The sequence below is a fragment of the Serinus canaria genome, chromosome 10 (assembly GCF_022539315.1).
Source record: "Serinus canaria isolate serCan28SL12 chromosome 10, serCan2020, whole genome shotgun sequence".
Lineage (NCBI taxonomy): Eukaryota > Metazoa > Chordata > Aves > Passeriformes > Fringillidae > Serinus > Serinus canaria.
Genome location: NC_066324.1, coordinates 112,662 through 133,837, shown reverse-complemented (window position 1 = coordinate 133,837; position 21,176 = coordinate 112,662). Strand labels below are relative to the sequence as shown.

General features: G+C 63.1%; 3 protein-coding genes across 5 annotated transcripts; all 3 read left to right on the top strand.

Moving 5' to 3' along the window:
* Nucleotides 1–71: 71 nt before the first annotated feature.
* On the top strand, nt 72–10,698 carry LOC103824596 (uridine-cytidine kinase-like 1). Of its 3 annotated transcripts, none has more exons than XM_050978456.1 (14): nt 73–366; nt 604–710; nt 883–1,008; nt 1,502–1,573; nt 1,818–2,007; nt 2,103–2,164; nt 2,455–2,471; nt 3,141–3,239; nt 8,780–8,873; nt 8,982–9,044; nt 9,142–9,264; nt 9,339–9,446; nt 9,519–9,675; nt 9,808–10,698. In XM_050978456.1, the coding sequence occupies exons 1-14, from the start codon at nt 111–113 to the stop codon at nt 9,879–9,881; spliced, it is 1,548 nt and encodes a 515-aa protein (XP_050834413.1). In that variant the 5' UTR covers nt 73–110; the 3' UTR covers nt 9,882–10,698. The 3 variants fall into 3 exon arrangements, with proteins under 3 accessions (XP_050834415.1, XP_050834413.1, XP_050834412.1); XM_050978455.1 differs by having other exon boundaries at nt 74–366; nt 883–1,053; XM_050978458.1 differs by lacking the exon at nt 3,141–3,239 and having other exon boundaries at nt 72–366; nt 883–1,053.
* Nucleotides 10,699–11,268: 570 nt separating this feature from the next.
* On the top strand, nt 11,269–13,361 carry DNAJC5G (DnaJ heat shock protein family (Hsp40) member C5 gamma). Its single transcript, XM_030236312.2, has 4 exons — nt 11,269–11,487; nt 11,724–11,937; nt 12,098–12,251; nt 12,771–13,361. The coding sequence occupies exons 1-4, from the start codon at nt 11,375–11,377 to the stop codon at nt 12,848–12,850; spliced, it is 561 nt and encodes a 186-aa protein (XP_030092172.1). The 5' UTR covers nt 11,269–11,374; the 3' UTR covers nt 12,851–13,361.
* Nucleotides 13,362–13,502: 141 nt separating this feature from the next.
* TRIM54 (tripartite motif containing 54) lies at nt 13,503–17,532 on the top strand. Its single transcript, XM_030236311.2, is given in 10 exon segments — nt 13,503–14,467; nt 15,001–15,173; nt 15,496–15,734; nt 15,737–15,837; nt 15,954–16,187; nt 16,387–16,409; nt 16,499–16,623; nt 16,892–16,993; nt 17,108–17,146; nt 17,339–17,532. Coding segments are annotated over 10 exon segments (1,215 nt in total). The 5' UTR covers nt 13,503–14,299; the 3' UTR covers nt 17,350–17,532.
* Nucleotides 17,533–21,176: the final 3,644 nt, after the last annotated feature.

The following is a 21,176-nucleotide window of genomic DNA, read 5'->3' as shown; positions in this document are numbered from 1 at the left end:
AAGTGGGGGAGGGGCTCTATCGGGGCGTGGCTTCATTATGGGGCGGGGCCTGTTCCCCGGGCCGTGCGCAGCACGTTCTGTCCCGGCAGGCCCCGCGGCCCCGCGCGGCGATGGCGGCGGCGGGTGCTGAGGAGCGGCGGGGGGCGGCGGGGCCGGAGCGCGCCCACAGCTCCGGCCCCGGCCCGCTGGGCTCGCTGCTCAGCCGGTTGCCGCTGGCGCCCGCCCCGGCCCCACGGCGCCGTACCGCCAGCCAGTGCAAGCCGGAGCCGCCTCTGCTGCGCACCAGCAAGCGGACTATCTACACGGCCGGGCGGCCGCCGTGGTACACCGAGACCGGCGCGCCCGTAGATGAGGCCTTTGTCATCGGTGAGCGGTGGGACAGGGCTGGGGAGGAGATGGAGCCGGATCAAAAGGAGATGGAGCCGAGAGCGGGCCGGGGAGGGGATGGAGGCCGGACCGGGGCCGGGATCGGGCTGCGGTAGGCAGTCGTGGAACGAGGCCCCGAGGGACGGCCAGGGAGGGGCTGGGACCGGGCCGGAGCCGGAGCCGGAGCCACGGCCGTGACGGATTCGGGCCGGGGCGGTGCCCCCGCCGCTCCCGCAGGCCTGTGCGGCGGCAGCGCCTCAGGCAAGACCACGGTGGCGACGCGGATCATCGAGGCGCTGGACGTGCCCTGGGTCGTGCTGCTCTCCATGGACTCCTTCTACAAGGTGCGGGACGGGGCCCGGTGCAGCGCTGAGCCGTGCGACACTCGCGGTTCCAGTGTACCGCCCAGCGCTGCCGGCGCTCGGGCTGCGGGGATCGGGGGCGGCTCTGAGCAGGGCTGCGGTGCCGGTGGATGCCAGGATCCGGCGCGGCGCTGAGCGCTGCCGATGCCTGTAGGTGCTGGATGAGGGGCAGCAGGCGCTGGCAGCCCGCAGCGACTACAACTTCGATCACCCCGATGCCTTTGACTTCGAGCTGCTCGTCAATGTCCTGCGCAAGCTCAAGAAGGGCAAGAGCGTGAAGGTGCCGGTGTACGACTTCACCACACACAGCCGGCGCCGCGAGTGGGTGGGTGCCAGGGGCCGGGCTGCGCCGGGCTGGCAGGGTCCCGGGAACCGGGAACACCTCTGGGCCCTGCAGGGCCTGGAAGGCTAAAGGGAGGGGACAGCTGGGGGTCCTCGGGAGTGGGGGACTCCTTCGGGGGAGACTGTGGGTGGATGTGCAAACCGGCCAGTGCAGATATGAGGGGGGGGTCTCAGTGTGGAGAGGTGATGGGAGGATGGTGTTGAGCAGAGGCTTGGGATCTAGAGCAAGGTTCGGGGTCTGTCCTGGCCTGGAGCATCGTGCACAGGGATCAGCTATGCCTCCAAGGCATTGGGTGCTGCAGGATGCTTATGGGGAGCCCCAGCGCAGTGGAGAGACCCCAGGGTAGGGTCAGTACCCTGTCTGTGTCACTGTTGGTGCTGCCATGGCATGTGAGAGAAACAGGACAAACCCAGCTCCTGTCTGCCTGCAGAAAACAGTGTATGGGGCCAACGTCATCGTGTTTGAAGGGATCCTGGCCTTCGCCAACAAGGAGCTGCTCAAGGTATCGCTGCCTCCGGTGGCCACTGGGCTGGAGAGATGTGCTGCAGCAGGACAGGCACTGGCCCTGGGTGCCCCTGCAGCCGTGGGGGCTGTGGAGGGAGAGGTCACCGCGCTTGCTGGCAGAGCACTGCATGCCAGAGGCCTCAGGGGAGGTGACGTTGTGTGCCACTGCGGGATGGTGGAGGGGAGTGATGCAGGTGTGATGAGAGCTGCATAGGGGGTGCTCACCCCTCCCAGTTTTCCAGCTGCTGGACATGAAAGTGTTTGTGGACACGGACTCCGACATCCGTCTGGTGCGGCGGCTGCAGCGCGACATCATGGAGCGCGGGCGCGACGTCGCGGGCGTCATCAAGCAGTACAACAAGTTTGTGAAGCCAGCCTTCGAGCAGTACATCGAGCCCACCGTGCAGGTGGCCGACATCGTGGTGCCCAGGGGTGAGGCCAGAGCTGACCCTGGCACGGGGAGCGGGTGCTGCGGGGCAGGGGTGGCTCAGCGTCCGCCCCACCTGCCTCCTCTGCTCCACCCTCAGGTGGGGAAAACTTCGTGGCACTGGACCTCATTGTGCAGCATGTGCACAGCCAGCTGGAAAAGGTGAGCCAGAGCTGAGGGGGAGAAGGGTGCTGCATGCAGAGGGCAGGATGTCGGGATGTGGCTGCACACAGACCTGTGCTCTTGGAGCACCTGGGGGGGTCTCCTTCCCCCCTCTCTCTTCTCAAAAGACCCTGACACAGTGCTTGGGGGAGCAGATTGGTGAAGTGGGCACTGGGGAGGAGGGTGGGGAGCCACCTGGGCTGTTTTGGTAGCTGTGCTGGCCTGTGAGTGACTGACAGGATGTCCTTGCTGTTCCCCTGCGCTGTGCCGGTGACCTCTGCACCACCCAGCGGGAGATTACAGTCAGGTAGGTGGGACCACTGCTGCAGAGGGGCCTGTTCTGGGCTGGGGGGGCTGCTGGCACACACTGGCTTCCGAGTCCTGCTGCCTCTGTGTCCCTGCTGGCAGAGCTTTGCTGAGGTGCCTGAGCGTAGCTGCTCCTCCCCAGTGCTGCAGGGGCTGTGCTCAGCTCCTTAGGGCCTGTCTGCCTGCTCTGTGTGACACACCCCACACTGTGGCTGATGCATGTGGCCAGCTCCCTGCCCTGCTCCTGTCCCTGCTGCTGAGTTACCCTGGGCTGCTCACTTCTGCAGAAGTGCCCTGCATGGTTCCTGTTCCTGGCAGTTCGTGTCCCCTTTGGGCAGGACAGCCCTTGTCCCTTGTGGTGCACAGCCTGGTCCCAGGGTGCAGGGGAATGTCCTGCCCTGCAGAGCTGCAGCTCCTGGTGCTGCAGAGGCTGCAGCAGCCGTGTGTGTGGTCTGGGAGGTTCTTTTTGGGTAGTCCAGCTCTGGGGTATCATGCCTGATACCAGACTTGGGGCATTCCTCAGGATCCAGGTGGGAAGGCCAGGCACGGTGCTGACTTTTCAGAGGGGTTTTTCTGGAGCCTTCCTTTGGCAGGGCCATGTCCCTCCAGAGGCCCAGGGCTGTGAGTCTGTGTGTGTGCTGCACAGCTCTGAGCACCTTCCTCCCTGCAGGGCAGCCCTGGCCTCGGCCCACCAAGGACAGCCCCTGCCCAAGACCCTGAGCGTCCTGGAGAGCACGCCGCAGGTGCGGGGCATGCACACCATCATCAGGTACATCCCTGCCCTGGGCCTTGCTCTGGGCTGCCGGGGGGCATCACACCACAAGGCCTGGCCTGAGTTTCTCCCCTTTGCCCTGGGACTGCAGTCGTGGGGGTTGGCCTGGAGCAGAATGGCTGAATGGAGCTGGCCCTGGCCCCATGGGTGCTTCTCTGGTGACCAGACCTCTGCACATGGGCTTTGGGTGATCCTGGGCCGCAGGCAGGTTTTCCTACAGTGGGAGGGGACTGGTTGGCTCTTTGCTCGATGGAGCACAGGTGGAGCAGCTGGTGGCAGGGAGCAAGGTACCCCTTGCCGCTCTCCCAGGGCACTTGGGTTTAGAGCTGGCTTAGAGAAGGGACCGGGGCAGCTGCTTCTATGACTTCACCACTCTTGATCTTTTCTTTCCCCTCTGATGCTCCGTTTTTCCAGGTGACAGCAGCATCACTTAGTGAAGGGTCGAGGGCTGAGGCATTTAGGACTGTGGGGAGGTTAATTGTTTTTGTATCTGCAGAACCTGGCAGCCCCAGGTGTGTTTCTCCGCAGCAGAGAGGGGATGTTGAGCTCAGTCAGGTCCTCCTGTGGCACCTGAATGTTGGTTTGAAAGGTGTCAGCTCATGTCCTTGTGAGAAACCAGGAGAGGACTGAGTGCACTTTCAGTAAGCTGGCAGAGGATACCAAGTGGGGTGGGATGTGGATCTGCTGGAGAGCAGGAAGGCTCTGCAGAGGGATTGGGATACTCTGCGTCGACGTGCTGAGGCCACTGGCATAAGGGTCACCAAGGCCAAGTGCCAGGCCCTGCCCTTGGGTCACAACAGCCCCATGAAGCACTCCAGGATGAGGCAGAGGGGCTGGAAAGGCCGTGGGAGTGTTGGTCAGCGGTGGCTCAACATGAGCCCAGGTGGGCAGGAGGCCAGTGGCACTGGGGCTGTCCCAGCTGGGCACTGCTGGGGCACCTCCAGTCTTGGGGACACCTCTGGGCCCCTCCTGATAAGAGAGACATTGAGGGAGCGTGTCCAGGGCAGGGAACGGAGCTGGGGAGGGGGCTGGAGCTCCAGGAGAGGCTGAGGGAGCTGGAAAGGGGCTCAGCCTGGAGAACAGGAGGCTCAGGGGGTGCCTTCTCATTCTCTATAGCTTCCTGACAGGAGGATGCAGCCAGGTGAGGGTCAGGCTCTGCTCCCATGGAAAAAGGGTCAGGACAAGAGGAAGCTGCCTCAGGCTGTTCCAGAGGAGATTTAGGTTGGATATTGGGAGCAGTTTCTTCGTGGAAAGGATTTTCCAGCCTCAGCACAGCTGCTCCAGGTGGTGATGGAGTCCCTATCCCTGGTGGAATTTAGAAACCATGTGGATGTGGCACTTGAGGGAATGGGCTAGTGGTGGCCTTGGCAGTGCTGGGGGAGCATCTGGACTTGATCTCAAAGGGCTTTTCCAACCCAGTTTATGTTGTTCTGATATTCATGACTACATGCAGCCTGGGCACCTCCTTTCCTTCTCCTGACTCCTTCCTCCTGTGGAAGCACAGGCTCCAGGGCAGGTCCTGGCAGTGGAACAGGTGATGTGGCACCTCAGGTGTGCCAGGCAGAGCCCTGTGCCAGTGGCTGTGTCCCTCCCCTGGGCCGTGGCTCCACCTTTGTACCACGAGTGCTTGATGACCTTAATCCTTTGAGGCTGAGGGCTGTGCAGGGCTGCCTTGGGGGTGGGTCAGGCTTTGCTGGGGCTGCAGGGCTTTGGCACCACTGGCCTCACGTGGCTGTGCTGATGCCATGCAGGAGCAGGGCCAGGGTCTGGGGAGGCACTGAGCCCATTTCCGATGGTATCTAAGAAATGCCACATTTCTTTCTGAGGAGCATTGCCTCAGCCTGCCAGCTGCCCCTGAAATCCTGCTGGGCCAATGCCTCTCCCAAACCTCTGAGCTGAGGAGCTCTGCTGGGTCTGTGTCAGGGGACGGAGAGGCAGCATGTGTTTCTGGTGAGACTTGGTGGCACTTGTTGGCTTCTGTGTCACTTGGGCATGGCACGGGGCTGTTGCTGGTCACCACGTGTCACCCTCTACTCCTGAGATGCTGTTCTTGCCTGCTGCCCTTCTCTTGGGCTTCCAGAGAGCTCCAGGCTGCTGAGACTCAAACACACTTAAAGCCACGTTTCCTGCACCTCCATGTGCAGTTATTGCATCTTAGCAGATCTGTCTCTTGTCTTTATTAATGTATTTCATGTTTAGACTCATGTGTTTATTATTTTTTATCAGTGAAACAACCTCACAACTGTGAGTTCTACTGTCTTTCATTAGCAGAACACAAAATAGCTGTCTTTTGTTACAAAGCCTTTTAAGACTAAACTATCTAATTAAAAAATAACAGATTAGTGTCCCTTTTAACTAATAACTAATCTCTCAAAGCTTGCAATGCAGACTTTTCTGTCTAATTACAAAACATCACCAAAACCTATGAAAAAGAAAGAAGAAAAAGATAAAAAAGAACAAGTTACTTCTGCTCTAAACCTTCCATCTTACTTCATATTTATTTATATATTTCTAAATCCCCTAACTCTAAGTTTTCCACCATGCAGTATTACACACTTCTAACCAGCTCTACACTCATAATCCTAGTGCTATTAATTAGTTTAAAAAGTCTTCTCCACAACCTCGAGTCAAATACAGTACTCTCTTATGAGTCTGTGCCTTTCAGCACAGAAAATTTAAAATTCTCAACATCTAAAGTTCCGACATCATGCAGTGGTTTGGGTAGGAGGGACCTTTGGCCTAGCTCAGCCCCTGACACCAGCAGGGGCCCTTCCACTGCCCCGGGTTCCAGCTGCAATGCTCATGGAGTGCTGCTGCTGCCACAGCCCAGCCTTTCTGGGTGCTTGGACGTGCCCTGCCCAGCCTTTCTGGGCACCTGGCCGTGCCCAGCCCAGCCTTTCTGGGTGCCTGGCCGTGCCCAGCCCAGCCTTTCTGGGCACCTGGCCGTGCCCTGCCCAGCCTTTCTGAGCACCTGGCCGTGCCCTGCCCAGCCTTTCTGGGCACCTGGACATGCCCAGCCTTTCTGGGCACCTGGATGTGCCCAGCCCATTCTTTCTGGGCACCTGGCCGTGCCCAGCCCAGCCTTTCTGGGTGCCTGGCCGTGCCCAGCCCAGCCTTTCTGGGTGCTTGGACGTGCCCTGCCCAGCCTTTCTGGGTGCTTGGACGTGCCCTGCCCAGCCTTTCTGGGCACCTGGACATGCCCAGCCTTTCTGGGCACCTGGATGTGCCCAGCCCATTCTTTCTGGGCACCTGGGTGTGCCCTGCCCAGCCTTTCTGGGCACCTGGGTGTGCCCAGCCCAGCCTTTCTGGGTGCCTGGCCGTGGCCAGCCCAGCACAACTGCAGAGCTGTGTGCCAGGGTTCTGCTCCCTCCTTGTCCTGTCTGGTGCTTCCCAGTGCACCTCTCTAGGGTGCCAGTCCTGCACACGAGCCAGTGCCATTCCCTGGGGTTGCACACCCATCTGTCTGCTGGGGGTGTTGGTGGCAGCACGTGGGCATCGTCGTGGCACATCCAGGCTGGCATCCGGGGGAAGTCCTTTCTAGAGCAATTTTCTGCTGTTGGGGGGAGACTGAAACTGAAATGAGTTCCACACTGGGATAGCTGCAGAGTTTGAGTCATGAGGCTGAGAATAGATGGAGTGTGAAGGATGAGGAAGAATGGTATCCCGTTGCCAGAGGGCATGTTACATAAGATACTGGGCAGGAGTTCCATGAGGGTGGTGAGGCTCTGCCACAGGTTGCCCAGGATAGCTGGCTGCCCCAAGGGCAGCTGGACAGGCTTTGGGGGAACCTGGTCTAATAGAAGGTATGGCTGCCCTTGGCAGGGCAGTGGGACAAGGTGACCTTTAAGGTCCCTCCCAACACAAACCATTCTGGGATTCTGTAACCCATTCCTGCCCAGATTTCCTGGTGCCTGGCTGTACCAGCTGTCTCTCAGCTGCAGACAGTCCAGTCCATACACATAACTGACACTGTGATCAGGGTAGGAGCATGTGTGTTTCCTCAGGCATCACCCAGGCAGTGGCACCGTGGGGTGAGGAGTCTGCCCTGGGGACAGCCATGTCCCCTTTGGCAGTGCTCTGCCTGCTGAGGGGGCAGGATGGTGGCACTGATGGGTCCTGGTCACCTGCTGCTGCCCAGCATGTCTGGGCTGCCCTCCCTGGCACAGCCCTTCCCCTTGCCCTGCGTCGTGCCCTGGGCAGGGAGAAGCTTCATGGTTGTGTCTGCACTGGGGTTCCCCAGCGCTTCCCCATCCTCAGAGGAACCTCTGCAGGAGCAGTGTGGGGCCTGTCCCACCCAGCCAGGGGCCAGCACAGCTGGGCTGGTCTCTGTGGGGACAGCTGGCTGGGACAGGACAGGCTGCAGGGGAGGCAGGGAGGCTCTGGCTCGTGCTGTGGGTGGATGTGTGGGTGCAGCCCACCTGTGAGTGCTTGCTGACAGCTCATGCTGGGAGCTGTAGGCAGGGCCTTCCAGACCACAGCTGGTCTTTTGCCTTCCCTGGGGGTGCTGACTGTGCCCAGGGGTTTGGGAATGTATGTGTGCCGTGGTCACTGCAGATGCTCAGCTGTGAGTGACCCTGGAAAGGCTGCAGGAGCACACAAGGACAGCAGTGACTGCTCGTCCTCCTCCAGACGCCTCAGTGGGGCTGTCTGTCATCCACCGAGGCGTAAGAAATGGCAGATGATGTCTTAAAATACAGAGTAAAAATATTCAGTATCCTTCTGCCTCTTCAGGAGTGTTGCCAGCTCCACTTCTTCCATCTGGGAACGTGCAGGTGTCTGTGGGACCTTTGTCCTCATGTTCCCCATGAGGCTGGTGGCCAGGGTACTCCTAGTAGGGAAAGTCATCTACTTTCCCTCTGCTGTGGGGTTAGTGCCCTGCATGCAGGGCTGGCTTTACCCCTCCTGGGGGAGGGGAGAGGTTTCCTGGGAATTGGAGCCTCATGGCAGCTTTGTTCTGGTTTGTGTTTTACATCTCGGTGCCTTCAGTACATCAGAGCTGCGAAAAGGGCACACGATGGTATTTCAGAGTCACCTGGTTCTTAGCAGTGCTTTATCTCTGATTTAGGAGGTAGAGGGGAGAGCTGAGGACACATTCAACTCTTTACTGTCACCCAGCTTGCTCAGCCATGGTGCACTATGTCCACTTCCACAGCGGGGTCCTAGCCTGTCCTGGCTCTGCTCCTGTTCCACCCCAGGCTCCCCAGCACTCGCTCACTGCTCCTGGGTTTGTGCTGCCCCAGGACCGATGGTCCTGCCTGACCTGTTCCTACTCCCCATTCTCTCCCTGCTCTCTGATGTCTGTCAGTGGTGTTGCACCTCTCTCCCAGGGTAGCTAAGCCACTCTCTTGCCTCTGTAGTCCTGTCTAAGACAGAAGCTGAGCCCCACAGTGCTGTGATCACTGACTGTGTCACTCCAAAAGTGCTCTGGTTCCCACAGCCTGGGGCTGCTGTCCGTGCTGGTTGGCCCTGGAGCCCCACGTGTGTCTGCAGGGGATGGCAGGGGCTCTGTTCCCACCTCGCTTGTGTCATCCCTCCAGGAACAAGGACACGACCAGGGATGAATTTATCTTCTACTCCAAGCGCCTGATGCGGCTGCTGATCGAACATGCCTTGTCCTTCCTGCCCCTGAAGGTGAGTGCCCACTCGCGGGTGTAGCCACAGCCCTAGCCCATCTCCCCTCCTGGATGCCCCCATCACAGGGGGTCTGGCTGCCCCCCACTCTGTGTTCACTTCCTGCAGTCGGTCACGGTGGAGACGCCCCAGGGCACCACGTACGAGGGGAAGCGGTTCCACAGGCAGCGGGTGAGACACGGCCCCGGCTCCCTGCTCCTGGGAGAGCACAGCTCCTGGCTCAGCACGCGCCAGGAGCACCCAGCACGTGTCCCTGCCTCTTTCCCAGATCACGGGCGTGTCCATCCTGCGGGCAGGTGAGACCATGGAGCAGGCCCTGACCGCTGTCTGCAAGGACATCCGCCTGGGCAAGATCCTCATCCAGACCAACCTGGACACGGGGGAGCCCGAGGTGAGTCCTGCTGCAGCCTGGCACACACAGCCACGCACCGCTGGCACGTCACCAACCCTTCCTTCCCTCCCCAGCTGCACTACCTGCGCCTGCCCAAGGAGATCAGCGAGGACTACGTCATCCTCATGGACAGCACGGTGTCCACGGGGGCCGCGGCCATGATGGCCGTGCGCGTGCTGCTGGTGAGGGCCGGGCCCAGGCTGGGCAGGGATCCTCTGCACCCCGCTGGGCTCTCACAGCTCCCTGTGCCGCAGGACCACGACGTGCAGGAGGACAGGATCTTCCTGCTGTCGCTGCTGATGGCGGAGATGGGGGTGCACTCCGTGGCCTACGCCTTTCCCCGCGTACACATCATCACCACCGCTGTGGACAAGCGGGTCAACGAGGAGTTCCACATCATCCCGGGCATCGGTGAGGGGGGACCAGGGTGTGCTGTACCTCTGGCTGGGGCCACCAGTCCTAGGTGTCGCCTTGCAGTCGCACCAGAGAGACGCTGGTGGGGCTGCTGCTGCTGTCCCTTCACTTGGTGCCTTTGTCTGCCAGGTAACTTTGGAGACAGATACTTTGGCACTGATGGCCCCTCGGCCTGGTGTGAGAGCGACAGCGTGGACTGCTGAGCTGGCTGGCCACAGGACCAGGGGCTGGGCTGGCTGCAGGGCTGGCCCCCATCCCTGCCCCCAGGAGAGGCCCTGAGCTGCAGCTGTGCCCACCTGCCCGCCCCTGGCTCTCCGGACCTGCACAACAAGCCCGCGCTGCTGGTCTCCCTCTGCCCCAAAGGACCAATCCTCCCCAGGGAGGAGGAGAAGAGAGGGATGGCCTCTCCTGCGGACCATGGAGAGGGGATATTTAGGGACATTCCTTGCTCCCAGAGCCCTGCCTCGGGGCCTGGGCCAGCCGTGCCTGCAGAGGGAGAGGTGGCCTCCCTGCGGCTGTGCCTGAGGGGGTGCTCACCTTCTACCCAGGGGAGCAGGGCGATGGGGTCCAGTCCAGGCCAGCTCCATGCCTGGAATCCGTATTTATTTGTATTTATTGGGGGCGGCCCCCGGCTCCAGTGGGACCCTCTGACATCAGGGACTGGACCTCAGGGATGCACCCTGTCCCTGCCAATCCACACTCCATCCCTGGCCCCAGGAGCTGGGGGGTCGGCATGGGGCTGCCTTCCCGGTGCTGTCCCACCCCCGGTGTGCAGAGTGCTGCTGGTGCCCGGGGAGCGGTGAGGTGTCCCCGGTGCTGCCCTTGTTGCTCAGGTTCTTTTTCCAAAGGGCAGCGGCAGCCTTCCCCCCCCCCGCCCCTGCCACCGGCGGCAGCAGGAAGGTCCGGGGGCGGGGGTCTGTCCCGGGCCTGGCCGTGCTCCCAACTCCGCGCTGTCCCGGGCCTGGCCGTGCTGCCACCGCCCCCTCGCCGCCGTTTTGTACCAATAAAGGCGCAGCGCGATGCCCCTGTGCCACCTTCTGCTGCCGCCGGGCCATGTACCGGGCCGTGCGGGCTGTCCCTAGGGCCGGACCGGGCTGTGCCGTGTACGGCGTGTCGTGGGACGGGCCGGGCCCTGTACCGGGTGTCGTGGGACTGGCTGTGCCCTGTTCCGGGTGTCGCCGGGCGGGCTGTGCTCTGTACCGGGTGTCGCCGGGCGGGCTGTGCTCTGTACCGGGTGTCACCGGGCAGGCCGAGCCCTGTATCGGGTGTCGCCGAGCCGTGTCCTGTACCGGGTGTCACCGGGCCGGGCCCTGTACCGGGTGTCGTGGGACTGGCTGTGCCCTGTTCCGGGTGTCATCGGGCGGGCCGTGCCCTGTACCGGGTGTCACCGGGCCGCGCTCTGTACCGGGCGGGCCGTGCCCTGTATCGGGTGTCACCGGGCGGGCCGTGCCCTGTACCAGGCAGGCCGAGCCCTGAACCGGGTGTCACCGGGCAGGCCGAGCCCTGAACCGGGTGTCACCGGGCGGGCCGTGCCCTGTACCGGGTGTCACCGGGCGGGCCGTGCCCTGTACCGGGTCGCGGGCGGCGCCTGCGCAGAGCGGCGGCGGAAGCGGCGGCGGGCAGGGCCGTGGCGGCGGGGCTGGGCCGTGGCTGTCGCTGCCGCGTCCCGTCCGACCCCGCGACCCTCGGCGCGGCCATGGCGGAGCCCCCGCGGCCGCAGCGGAAGCTGTCCCGGGTCGGGGAGAGCCTGTACCGCGTGCTGGGGCTGCAGAAGGGCAGCTCCCCCGAGGAGATCAAGAAGGCCTATCGGTACGGGGGGGTGCGGCGGGTCCGCCGGGTCCTCCTGGGAGCCCGGGCACGAAGGTCCCGGTCCCGCCGACGCGGTCGGGGTCTCGGCCGGACGGTCCCGGTCCCGTCCCGGCGGGCAGGGTCGGTTCCGGGCAGCGGGGCTGTGTGCCCGTGCCGGGGGTCCCGCGGGCTGTGGGCTCTCCGGGCAGCGGGGCTGTGTGCCCGTACCGAGCCGGGTCCCCCCGCTGCATCCACAGCAAGCTCGCTCTCAAGTACCATCCCGACAAGAACCCCGATGACCCGGCGGCAGCCGAGCGCTTCAAGGAGATCAACAGCGCCCACGCCACGCTCAGCGACGCGGACAAGCGCCGCCTGTACGACCAGTACGGCTCCCTTGGCCTCTACGTGGCCGAGCAGTTCGGCGACGATGCTGTCCGGCACTACTTCCTCATGTCCAAGTGGTGGTTCCAGGTGAGCCCGGCGTCCCTGGGGCTGGTGTGGCGGGGCTGGCGGGTCGGGTGAGCGCAGGGGTTTGCCGTGCTGGCAGGCTGGTGTTGGAGTGGGCTCTCAGGGCTGGTGTGATGGGGGCAGGGACTCGAGTGAGGTCACAGCACGTCTGTCCCTGATGCAGGCACTGGTGCTGTGCTGCGGGGCCCTCACCTGCTGCTGCTGCTGCTGCTGCTGCTTCTTCTGCTGTGGGACGTGCTGCCAGCCCAAGGAGGATGAGTCCTACAAGTACGTGGACCCCAAGGACCTGGAGGCACAGATGCGGGCAGAGGACAGCGGTGAGTCAGGCGGGAACACCTGTGTTTGCTTTGTGGGGGCTCTGGGGTCTCCCCATGTCCCATCTCATGTGGGGGACAGAGCTCTGGTTCAGGTCTTGGGTTGGTTTTAGCCACAGCTGTTACTTCCAGCCAGCCCTTGGCATTTCTTGTGTAGGCCAGGGCTGGTGACAGTGGCAGAGGAACCACCACATGGGCCGTGGGTAACACCTTCTCCTCTCTGGACAAAGGCCCCCTGAACAGGCCTCAAGCTTGGAGACCCTGGGGCCTGTTCCCTTCGGGGCACAAAGCATGGGAAGAGCAGCTGTGCTCCAAGCCAGCTGTGTTCCCTGGCACTGGTGACAGTGGGGTTGGGTGACTCCTGCAGGTTTCCTCGGGGTCAGGGCACTCCCACGGTCTCTGCACTGGCCAGGGGTGTGGGGGCTTGGGGCTGTGGGAGCCCTTGAGGCAGTGCTGTGAGATTCCTGCTCGCTGGCACCGCAGGGTGGGGCCGAGGCACTGACGTGCACCTTTCCTTTGCAGATCCTCAGGGCCCCGTGGTAGCGCAGCCGCCGCCTGCCAGCACGGAGCCGCTGCCAGCCAGCGCCAGGAGCGATGCCTGAGGCCGGCCCCACCCCGCCGGCTCCCCGGACTGGGCAGGGATCCTCCTTTGGGACTGTCACACTCTGGGACCACGGTCCCGCCCCCCGGGCTGCCTCATCGGCCTCGGGAGGGTTAGAATCTCAGGTTAATTTGGCCAGCATCAATGCACAGGCTCCTGGGCCCCTGCTCGAGCTCCAGGGCAATGCCCCTGTGTCCCAGCACTGGTGGTGGCAGTGGCCTGGAGCCCGTGCTGCTGTGGCCCCTTGAGTGCCTTGCCCGTGCCTAGGTCGGGCACCGAGCACCAGGCACGAGCAGAGATGCTCTGGGCCGAGCTCTGTAGCTCTCTGTCCGAGACCACTAGCACTGTAACTTCGGGGCTGGGCTGAGCCCACCCCTCCTGCAGCCCTCCCGACGGGTGCTGGGTGCCAAACGCTGCTGTGGGCTTGGGGTGCTCCTGTGTGTACCCCTTCCCTCTGCCCTCTGGGTTTGTCTGGGCTTCTGTGGGCACCATTAAAGGCCGGCGGGAGGGGAGCATGTGTGTGTGCCTGGGCTCTGTCAGGGCTGCTGGAGCGCTCGCAGCAGGATGCGACTCTGCCTGGTGGTGTCCTTGCTGGGGCTGTGCCCGTGGATCCTGCGGGGTGCTGCACTAACCGTGGTGTGTCAAGGCAGGGCACGTTCTGTGTGGAGTGGTCATGTCGAGTGGAGTGAATGTCACCTGTCTCTTGTCACCCACCTGGCGCCACTCTCTGTCCCCTGCTGCTGGCTCCGCAGGCTCTGCTCTTCCCACTCCTTGCTGCTGCAGTCCCGGAGCCCTGCTCCTCCCTGCCGGCACCGCCCCTGCTCCTGCCCCGCTCTCTGCGGAGAGAGACAACCTCTGTGGATACAGCCCGGGCCAGCACTGGCAGGGATGGCACCGAGGGGGCGCAGGGAGCCGCTTGCTCGTTCTTCCCATCTCTGGTCACTGCCTCTGCCCGCAGCTGCATGGGCTCTGCCTCACTCCCTAAATATAGCCAGGTGCCAGGGCGAGTGAGGATGGGGTGTCCTGGCACCAGCCCCTCCGCCTGCTCTTCCACGGGGGGGGCTGGCACCGTGGGACCTGCGGGACCTCAGCCTCCCGCAGCCCTGCTGCCTGCAGAGCGGGGCACATTCTCCTCGGCGTGACCGCCAGCCCTGCAGCCGCTGCACCAGCCAGCCCTGGTGCCCCGAGCCTCGGCCGCTCCTCCTCCCGGACAGGGATCAGCGGGTCCCGGAACGCAGCCGGTGCCGGGACCAGCCGGTCCCGAGGGTGGGCAGGAACGGTGACTCAGTGTCACCCGACGCCGCCGACAGCTGCGGCCCCGGCGGGGCGGGGGCGGCTAAAATTAGCGCCGGGGGCCGGGGCCGGGGCCGAAACAAAGCGAGCACCGGGCGGCCGGAGCGGAGCCGCGGGACAGAGCCGGGTCGGGCCGGGACGGGCCGGGACCGCGGCCATGAACTTCGCGGTAGGGCTGAAGCCGCTTCTGGCGGAGGCGCGGAGCATGGAGAGCCTGGAGAAGCAGCTCATCTGCCCCATCTGCCTGGAGATGTTCTCCAAGCCCGTGGTCATCCTGCCCTGCCAGCACAACCTCTGCCGCAAGTGCGCCAACGACGTTTTCCAGGTGGGGCCCGCCGGTGGGGCACGGGGAGGCACCGGGATATCGGTCCCTAGGACCGCAGCCCGGCGGGTGGTGGCCCCGTTACCCCGGGATCCCCGGCCAGCGAGGCGGAGGGGCGGGCGGCACCAGGAACACCGGGATCCTCCTCACGGGGGCCTGGTCTGGCGCTGGCGCCGGCAATCCCGGCTCCGGGAGCAGCCGCTGGGAGCTCCGGCGGGCTGCGCTCGGTGCCGCTCCCGGCTGGCGGGAACGGTGAACGGGAAGCAGGGGCCGTGTGAGTCCGTGGTTGTGCCCACACCCGTGTGAGTCCGGGGTTGTGCCCACACCTGTGTGAGTCCGGGGTTGTGCCCACACCTGTACCCGTGCTCTTGCCCGTCTCCATCTCTGTCTCCGTGCCCGGGTCCGTGCGGGGGCTGTGGGGCGCAGATCCGTGGTGGCGGGAGGTGCCGGGGGTGCGGGGTGTGGGTTGCGGGGTGTGGGGTGCGGGGGTGCGGGGTGTGGGCTGCCGCCGCCGTGACCCCTCGCGTTTCCCCCAGGCCTCCAACCCGCTGTGGCAGTCGCGGGGCTCCAGCGCGGTGCCGTCGGGCGGGCGGTTCCGGTGCCCGTCCTGCCGGCACGAGGTGGTGCTGGACCGGCACGGGGTGTACGGATTGCAGCGGAACCTGCTCGTGGAAAACATCATCGACATCTACAAGCAAGAGTCGGCCCGGTCCGGAGGCGCGGGGACCCCGGGGCGGGGCGGGGGGCGAGACCTGCGGGTGACAGCGAGCCCACCGAGAGGGCTGGGGGTGGGATCCCAACAGGACCTGGGGAGTCATGGGGCCATACAGGGCCAGGGAACATCCCTGGGACTGCGGCTGTCTCCAGGGCCAGAGGTGTTTCTGGTGCCAGCAGTGTCCCCGGGGCTGAAGGGTCCCTGGGAGCCAGAGGTGTCTCTAGGGCTGGGCAGGTCCCGGGGCCGGTGCTGCCTCTGAAGCCGGGCTCTCTCTGGGGGCCGGGGTGTCTCCCTGACACCCCCAACCCCCGCGCAGACCCCTTCATGCCAAGGCTGAGCAGCACCTCATGTGCGAGGAGCACGAGGACGAGCGGATCAACATCTACTGCCTGCGCTGCGAGGCGCCCACCTGCTCCCTGTGCAAGGTGTTCGGAGCACACAAGGACTGCGAGGTGGCCCCGCTGCCGGCCGTCTACCAGCGACAGAAGGTGGGGGGGCCGCCGGGCTCTCGGGGGGCCGAGGGTTCCCCCACAGCCACCCTCACACCCACCCTCACTCCCAGAGCGAGCTCAGCGACGGCATTGCCATGCTGGTGGCGGGGAACGACCGGATCCAGGCCATCATCACGCAGATGGAGGAGATCTGCCACACCATCGAGGTGGGCACCGAGGGCTGCGGCAGGGGCCGTGCCAGCGGAGGGAGGCGGTGGCACGGGGAGTGTCCAGCCCCGGGGCCGTGCTGGGGCACACGGAGCAGCCCCGGCCCGTCCCGCAGGAGAACGGCAGGCGGCAGAAGCAGCACCTGGGGCTGCGCTTCGACGCGCTCTACGGCATCCTGGAGGAGCGCAAGAAGGAGCTGCTGCAGAGCATCGCCGCCGAGCAGGAGGCCAAGCTGCAGCGCGTCCGCGGGCTCATCCGCCAGTACGGAGACCACCTGGAGGCCTCCTCCAAGCTGGTGGAGTCAGCCATCCAGGCCATGGAGGAGCCCCAGATGGCCCTGTACCTGCAGGTCCTGCCAGGGGAACGGGGAGCTGGGACTGCCCTGGGGCGGTGTGGTGGTGCCGTGGTCCTCTGAGGGGCGTTGGGCGGCTCACAGGGGGCTGTGCTCACCCAAAAGGATCTGGGGATGCCCCTGGCATGTGCAGGGGTGGAGCTGTGGTGGGGGTGATGTCTAGGAGACGCTGATTCCCCCTTGTTTTCCTTCCCAGCACTCCAAGGAACTCCTGAAAAAGTGAGTGGGGACAATGGGGGAAGAGGCCTTTGGCTGGTGGCCCTGTGGGAGCTGGACCCTGCAGCTCCCGGGGTGTCTCTGCCCTGCAGGATCACAGACATGTCCAAGGCATCCATGAGCAGCCGCCCTGAGCCCGGCTACGAGAACATGGACCACTTCTCCATCAACGTGGACTACGTGGCTGAGATGCTGAGGACCATCGAGTTCCAGACAGGTGCCTGCCCTGGGGAAATGGCTGCCCCCCCTTCCCGAGGGGCACTGGGACTGCCTGGGGTGCCCAGAGCCCCAGGCAGAGCCCCCTCACCACCTGCCCTGTGTGAACCCCACCTGCAGCCCCACCCAGGGTCAGTCCTGCCCCAGGCTCTCCCTGGTTCCCACACTGGGCTGGTCACATTCCTCCTGGGAATGTCCTGGAGTGTCCTGGTGTGTCCCCATAATGTGGGAGGGAGGGATGTCCCACCTGAGCTGTCCCCTGCCCACAGAGCCCCTGGGCGAGGATGAGGGGGATGGACCTGGGGACGGCAGTGAGGCTGCAGCAGACGAGGACCGGCTGGACAGCCTGGAGGTGCCCGAGGCTGCTGAAGGTGAGTGCCTGGCATGTCTGCCCGGGGCCGTGTCCAGGGCCCACGTGTGGCAGCAGGGTCCTTCAGGGTGCCGGGGCATCCCTGCCTCGATCCTGTCCCTCTCTCCCTCTGCAGATGTGGGGCCGAGGCAGAAGCCAGCGAGCTCTCCCCATGGTGAGACCCTCGTGGGGAGTGAGATGGGCACGGCCATGGGGTGCTGTGGGCAGAGGAGAACTCCTGGGAGTGGGGATGGGGGTGTGCAGGGGCAGCCACACCCCAGGCTCCCCCAGGCCATCCCTGTCTCCCTGCTGCAGAGGGTGGGAAGGGGTCCCGGGGTCACAGGGCTCAGACTGCTTTTCTGCACAGGTCAGCACTGAAGTGAAGCCGTGGGGTAAGGCTGGCATGTCCTCAGCTCTGGCTGTCCCTGTCACACCCGGCTATGCCTGTCCCGGTCACCCTGTCCTGGCTGTGGCCATCCCCCCAGGGGAGCTCCATCCCTGCTGCTGGAATTGCCCCGATGGGCGCTGCCCCTCTGCGACATTAAAAACGTGTGAGGACAAGTTCTGCCGTGCGCTGCTGGGTGGGAGGGAGGGCAGGGCAGCTCTGCCCCGGCCCCTCAGCGTCTGGCCCAGCGCAGCCCCTGCCTCATCACCCCAGCAGCTCCCCCCGGACCTCAGGCAGGGCTGAGACCCCGGACCCCAGTGCAAGGTGGGCTTTGAGCCCCGGGCCCTGTGAGAGGGGCTCTGCCCCTGCCCACAGCCCCTGCCGGGGGGCCAGGACCCTCCGGTGCCCCCTGTGCCAGCCCCGCCCGGGGGCCCGCAGCAGCCCCGTCCTCCGGGAGCGCGGAGCAGACACGGCCGGGATGAGGAGGGAGCAGACACTGCCGGGATGAGGCGGGAGGATGAGGCGGGAGCAGACACGGCCGGGATGAGGCAGGAGGGTGAGGAGGGAGCAGACACGGCCGGGATGAGGAGGGAGGATGAGGCAGGAGCAGACACGGCCGGGATGAGGCAGGAGGATGAGGCAGGAGCAGACACGGCCGGGATGAGCCGGCTGGGTACACACGGAGCCACGGCAGCGCTGCCCCGGCCGCTCCCCCGGGAGCCGCGGCTGCGTCACCGCCGGCCCGGCAGCCGAGGCGGCGCGGCTGATGATGCACATGGCCAGGGGTCCTCGGGCTAGGGGGGTCCCCGCAGCCACACCGCCTCCAGCCTGGGGACAGCGAGGGCTGAGCCCTGCGGACCCCCAGACCGCGGCCAGGGGCTGGGTGCGGGGTCCGGGAGGGCGGGTGGCAGAGGGGACAGCTCTGCTCTCTGTGTCCCCGAAGTGGCACAGGGGACAGCTCTCTCTCTGTGTCCCCGAGGTGGGACAGGGGACAGCTCCCTCTCTGTGTCCCCGCGCTGTCACCCCAAGCCCAGGCCCAGCCCAGCTGCTCCTGCACCCTCCAGGACCTGCCCGGGAGGGCTCGGGGGACCCCCGAGGAGCAGGAGGGGCCGTGCCTGCCCCGTGCCTGCCCCGGACCTTCCTGGGTGCCCCGTTTGCCTTCCCCCCTGCTCAGGGATGTTCCCTCGTGGCTGTCACCCTGCAGAGGTGACTGGGAGGGACTCCCCAGTGCCCACAGCCCCTCAGTGGTGCCACGGGTGCCTCCCCAGTGCCTGAGAGGCCTCAGGAGGTCCCAGCCCGGTTCTCCTCTGCTCTGGGCAGTTCCTCCCTTCTGCTCCGTGTCCAGATGCTCAGCAGCTGCCGCTGCCCTCCCAAACCAGCCCTGGCATTCCTGACTCCTCTGCCTGTCCAGGTAAAGTGTAAGCCCAGCTGAGATCTCAGGAACGAACCCTCTGTGCACCGAGCATGGATTCTAACACCTTCCAGCACATTCCAGCACCCAGCCTGCTCCCGCTGCTCTTCAAGGGTCTCTCCAAGAAGAATCATTATTTCCCTTTCTCCTTCTCCATACCTGTCCTTCCAAAGGCCTTTTCCCCATGAGGAGCACAATGCCAGCGTTCCTAAGGAATGTCTTTTCCCTTTCCCCCACGATCACAGGTGGGCTGTCCCCCTGCTGTGGTCACTTGCCCATTCCTGGAATTTTGTCCATTTTATGGGGTCAGTGTCGGGTTTGTGTGGCAAGGTTTGGTGGAGGGGAGATGACGGGGCAGCCTCTGTGGGAAGCTGGCAGGAGCTTCCCCCATGTCCAAGGGAGCCAAAGCCAGCTGGCTGCTGGGGGGACCTGCTGCTGGCCATGGCAGAGCCCCTGGTGATGGCAGCAGGGCCTCGGGTGTTCCTGTGCAGCACCAGGGATTTAGGGATTTAGGGATTTAGGGATTTAGGGAGAGTTCTGGTGGGCAGGCAACTGCAGCCAGAGAGGAATGGTGTGATGGGAGAGCAACAGCCCTGGAGCCCCCCAGGTCAGGGCAGGAGGGATGAGAGGAATTGATCCGAGAGCTGGAGCAGGGATTGCCCACAGCCCGTGAGTGCCCGGGGGCAGCAGAGACCCCCAGAGCCTGGGGAGCCCCCCACGACAGGAGAGACCCCCCCCCCAGAGCCTGGGGAGCCCCCACGACAGGAGAGACCCCCCCCCCCAGAGCCTGGGGAGCCCCCACGACTGGAGAGACCCCCCCCCAGAGCCTGGGGAGCCCCCACGACTGGAGAGACCCCCCCCCAGAGCCTGGGGAGCCCCCACAACAGGAGAGAGACCCCCCCAGAGCCTGGGGAGCCCCCCATGACAGGAGAGACCCCCCCCCCCTCCACCTGGGGAGCCCCCATGACAGGAGAGACCCCCCCCCAGAGCCTGTGGAACCCCCATGACAGGAGAGACCCCCCCAGGCCGTGGGGGAGCCCTCAGCAGGGCAGGTGGGTGTCCAGAGGAGTCTGTGACCCCCTGGGAGCCCCACGGGAGCAGGGTCCTGGCAGGGGGAGAGGAGCCCGGATGCAAATCTGAGACTGAAATCCCCCAGCCCAAAGGGTCCTGGGCAGGCTGTGACATTGGGAAATCCGGCTGTGACACTGGGAAATCCGACTGTGACACTGGGAAATCCGGCTGTGACACTGGGAAATCTGTGACACTGGGAAATCTGTCTGTGACACTGGGAAATCTGTCTGTGACACTGGGAAATCTGGCTGTGACACTGGGAAATCCGGCTGTGACACTGGGAAATCTGTGACACTGGGAAATCAGGCTGTGACACTGGGAAATCTGTGTGTGACACTGGGAAATCCGACTGTGACACTGGGAAATCTGTGACACTGGGAAATCTGTCTGTGACATTGGGAAATCTGTGACACTGGGAAATCCGACTGTGACACTGGGAAATCTGTGACACTGGGAAATCCGACTGTGACACTGGGAAATCCGACTGTGACACTGGGAAATCTGTGACACTGGGAAATCTGTCTGTGACATTGGGAAATCAGGCTGTGACACTGGGATATCTGTGACACTGGGAAATCAGGCTGTGACACTGGGAAATCTGTGACACTGGGAAATCTGTCTGTGACACTGGGAAATCCGGCTGTGACACTGGGATATCTGTGACACTGGGAAATCTGTGACACTGGGAAATCTGTGACACTGGGAAATCCATCAGTTTCGCTGCCTGAAGTGGAACTTCCCCAATCCTTTGGACAAGCTGTGAAGTAACAACGTTTTATGTAGGGGATCATCATAAATTAACAATTTATTATATAGTAGATCTCCATAAATTAACAACATATTGTGTAGTGAATCTCCTTTGAGCAAAAATATATTATATGGTGGATCACCATAGAGTAACAATATATTATATAACAGATTTCCATAAATCAACAATATATTATATAGTCGATCTCCATAAATTAATAACATATTATGTAGTGGATCTCCATAAAGTAACAATATACTCCGTAAAGTAACAATACATTATATAAAGGATCACCATAAATTAACAATATATTATATAGTGGATCTCCATAAATTAACGATATACTCCATAAAGTAACAATATATTATATAACGGATCACCATAGAGTATATATTATATAAAGAATCACTATAAATCAACAATATATTATATATTGGATCATCACAAAATAATAATATATTATATAATGGATCGCCATAAAATAACAATGTATTATATAATAGATCTCTATAAAATAACAATATGTTATATAATGGATCACCGTGAAACAACAATATAATATACAGTTGATCACCATGAATTAACATTAT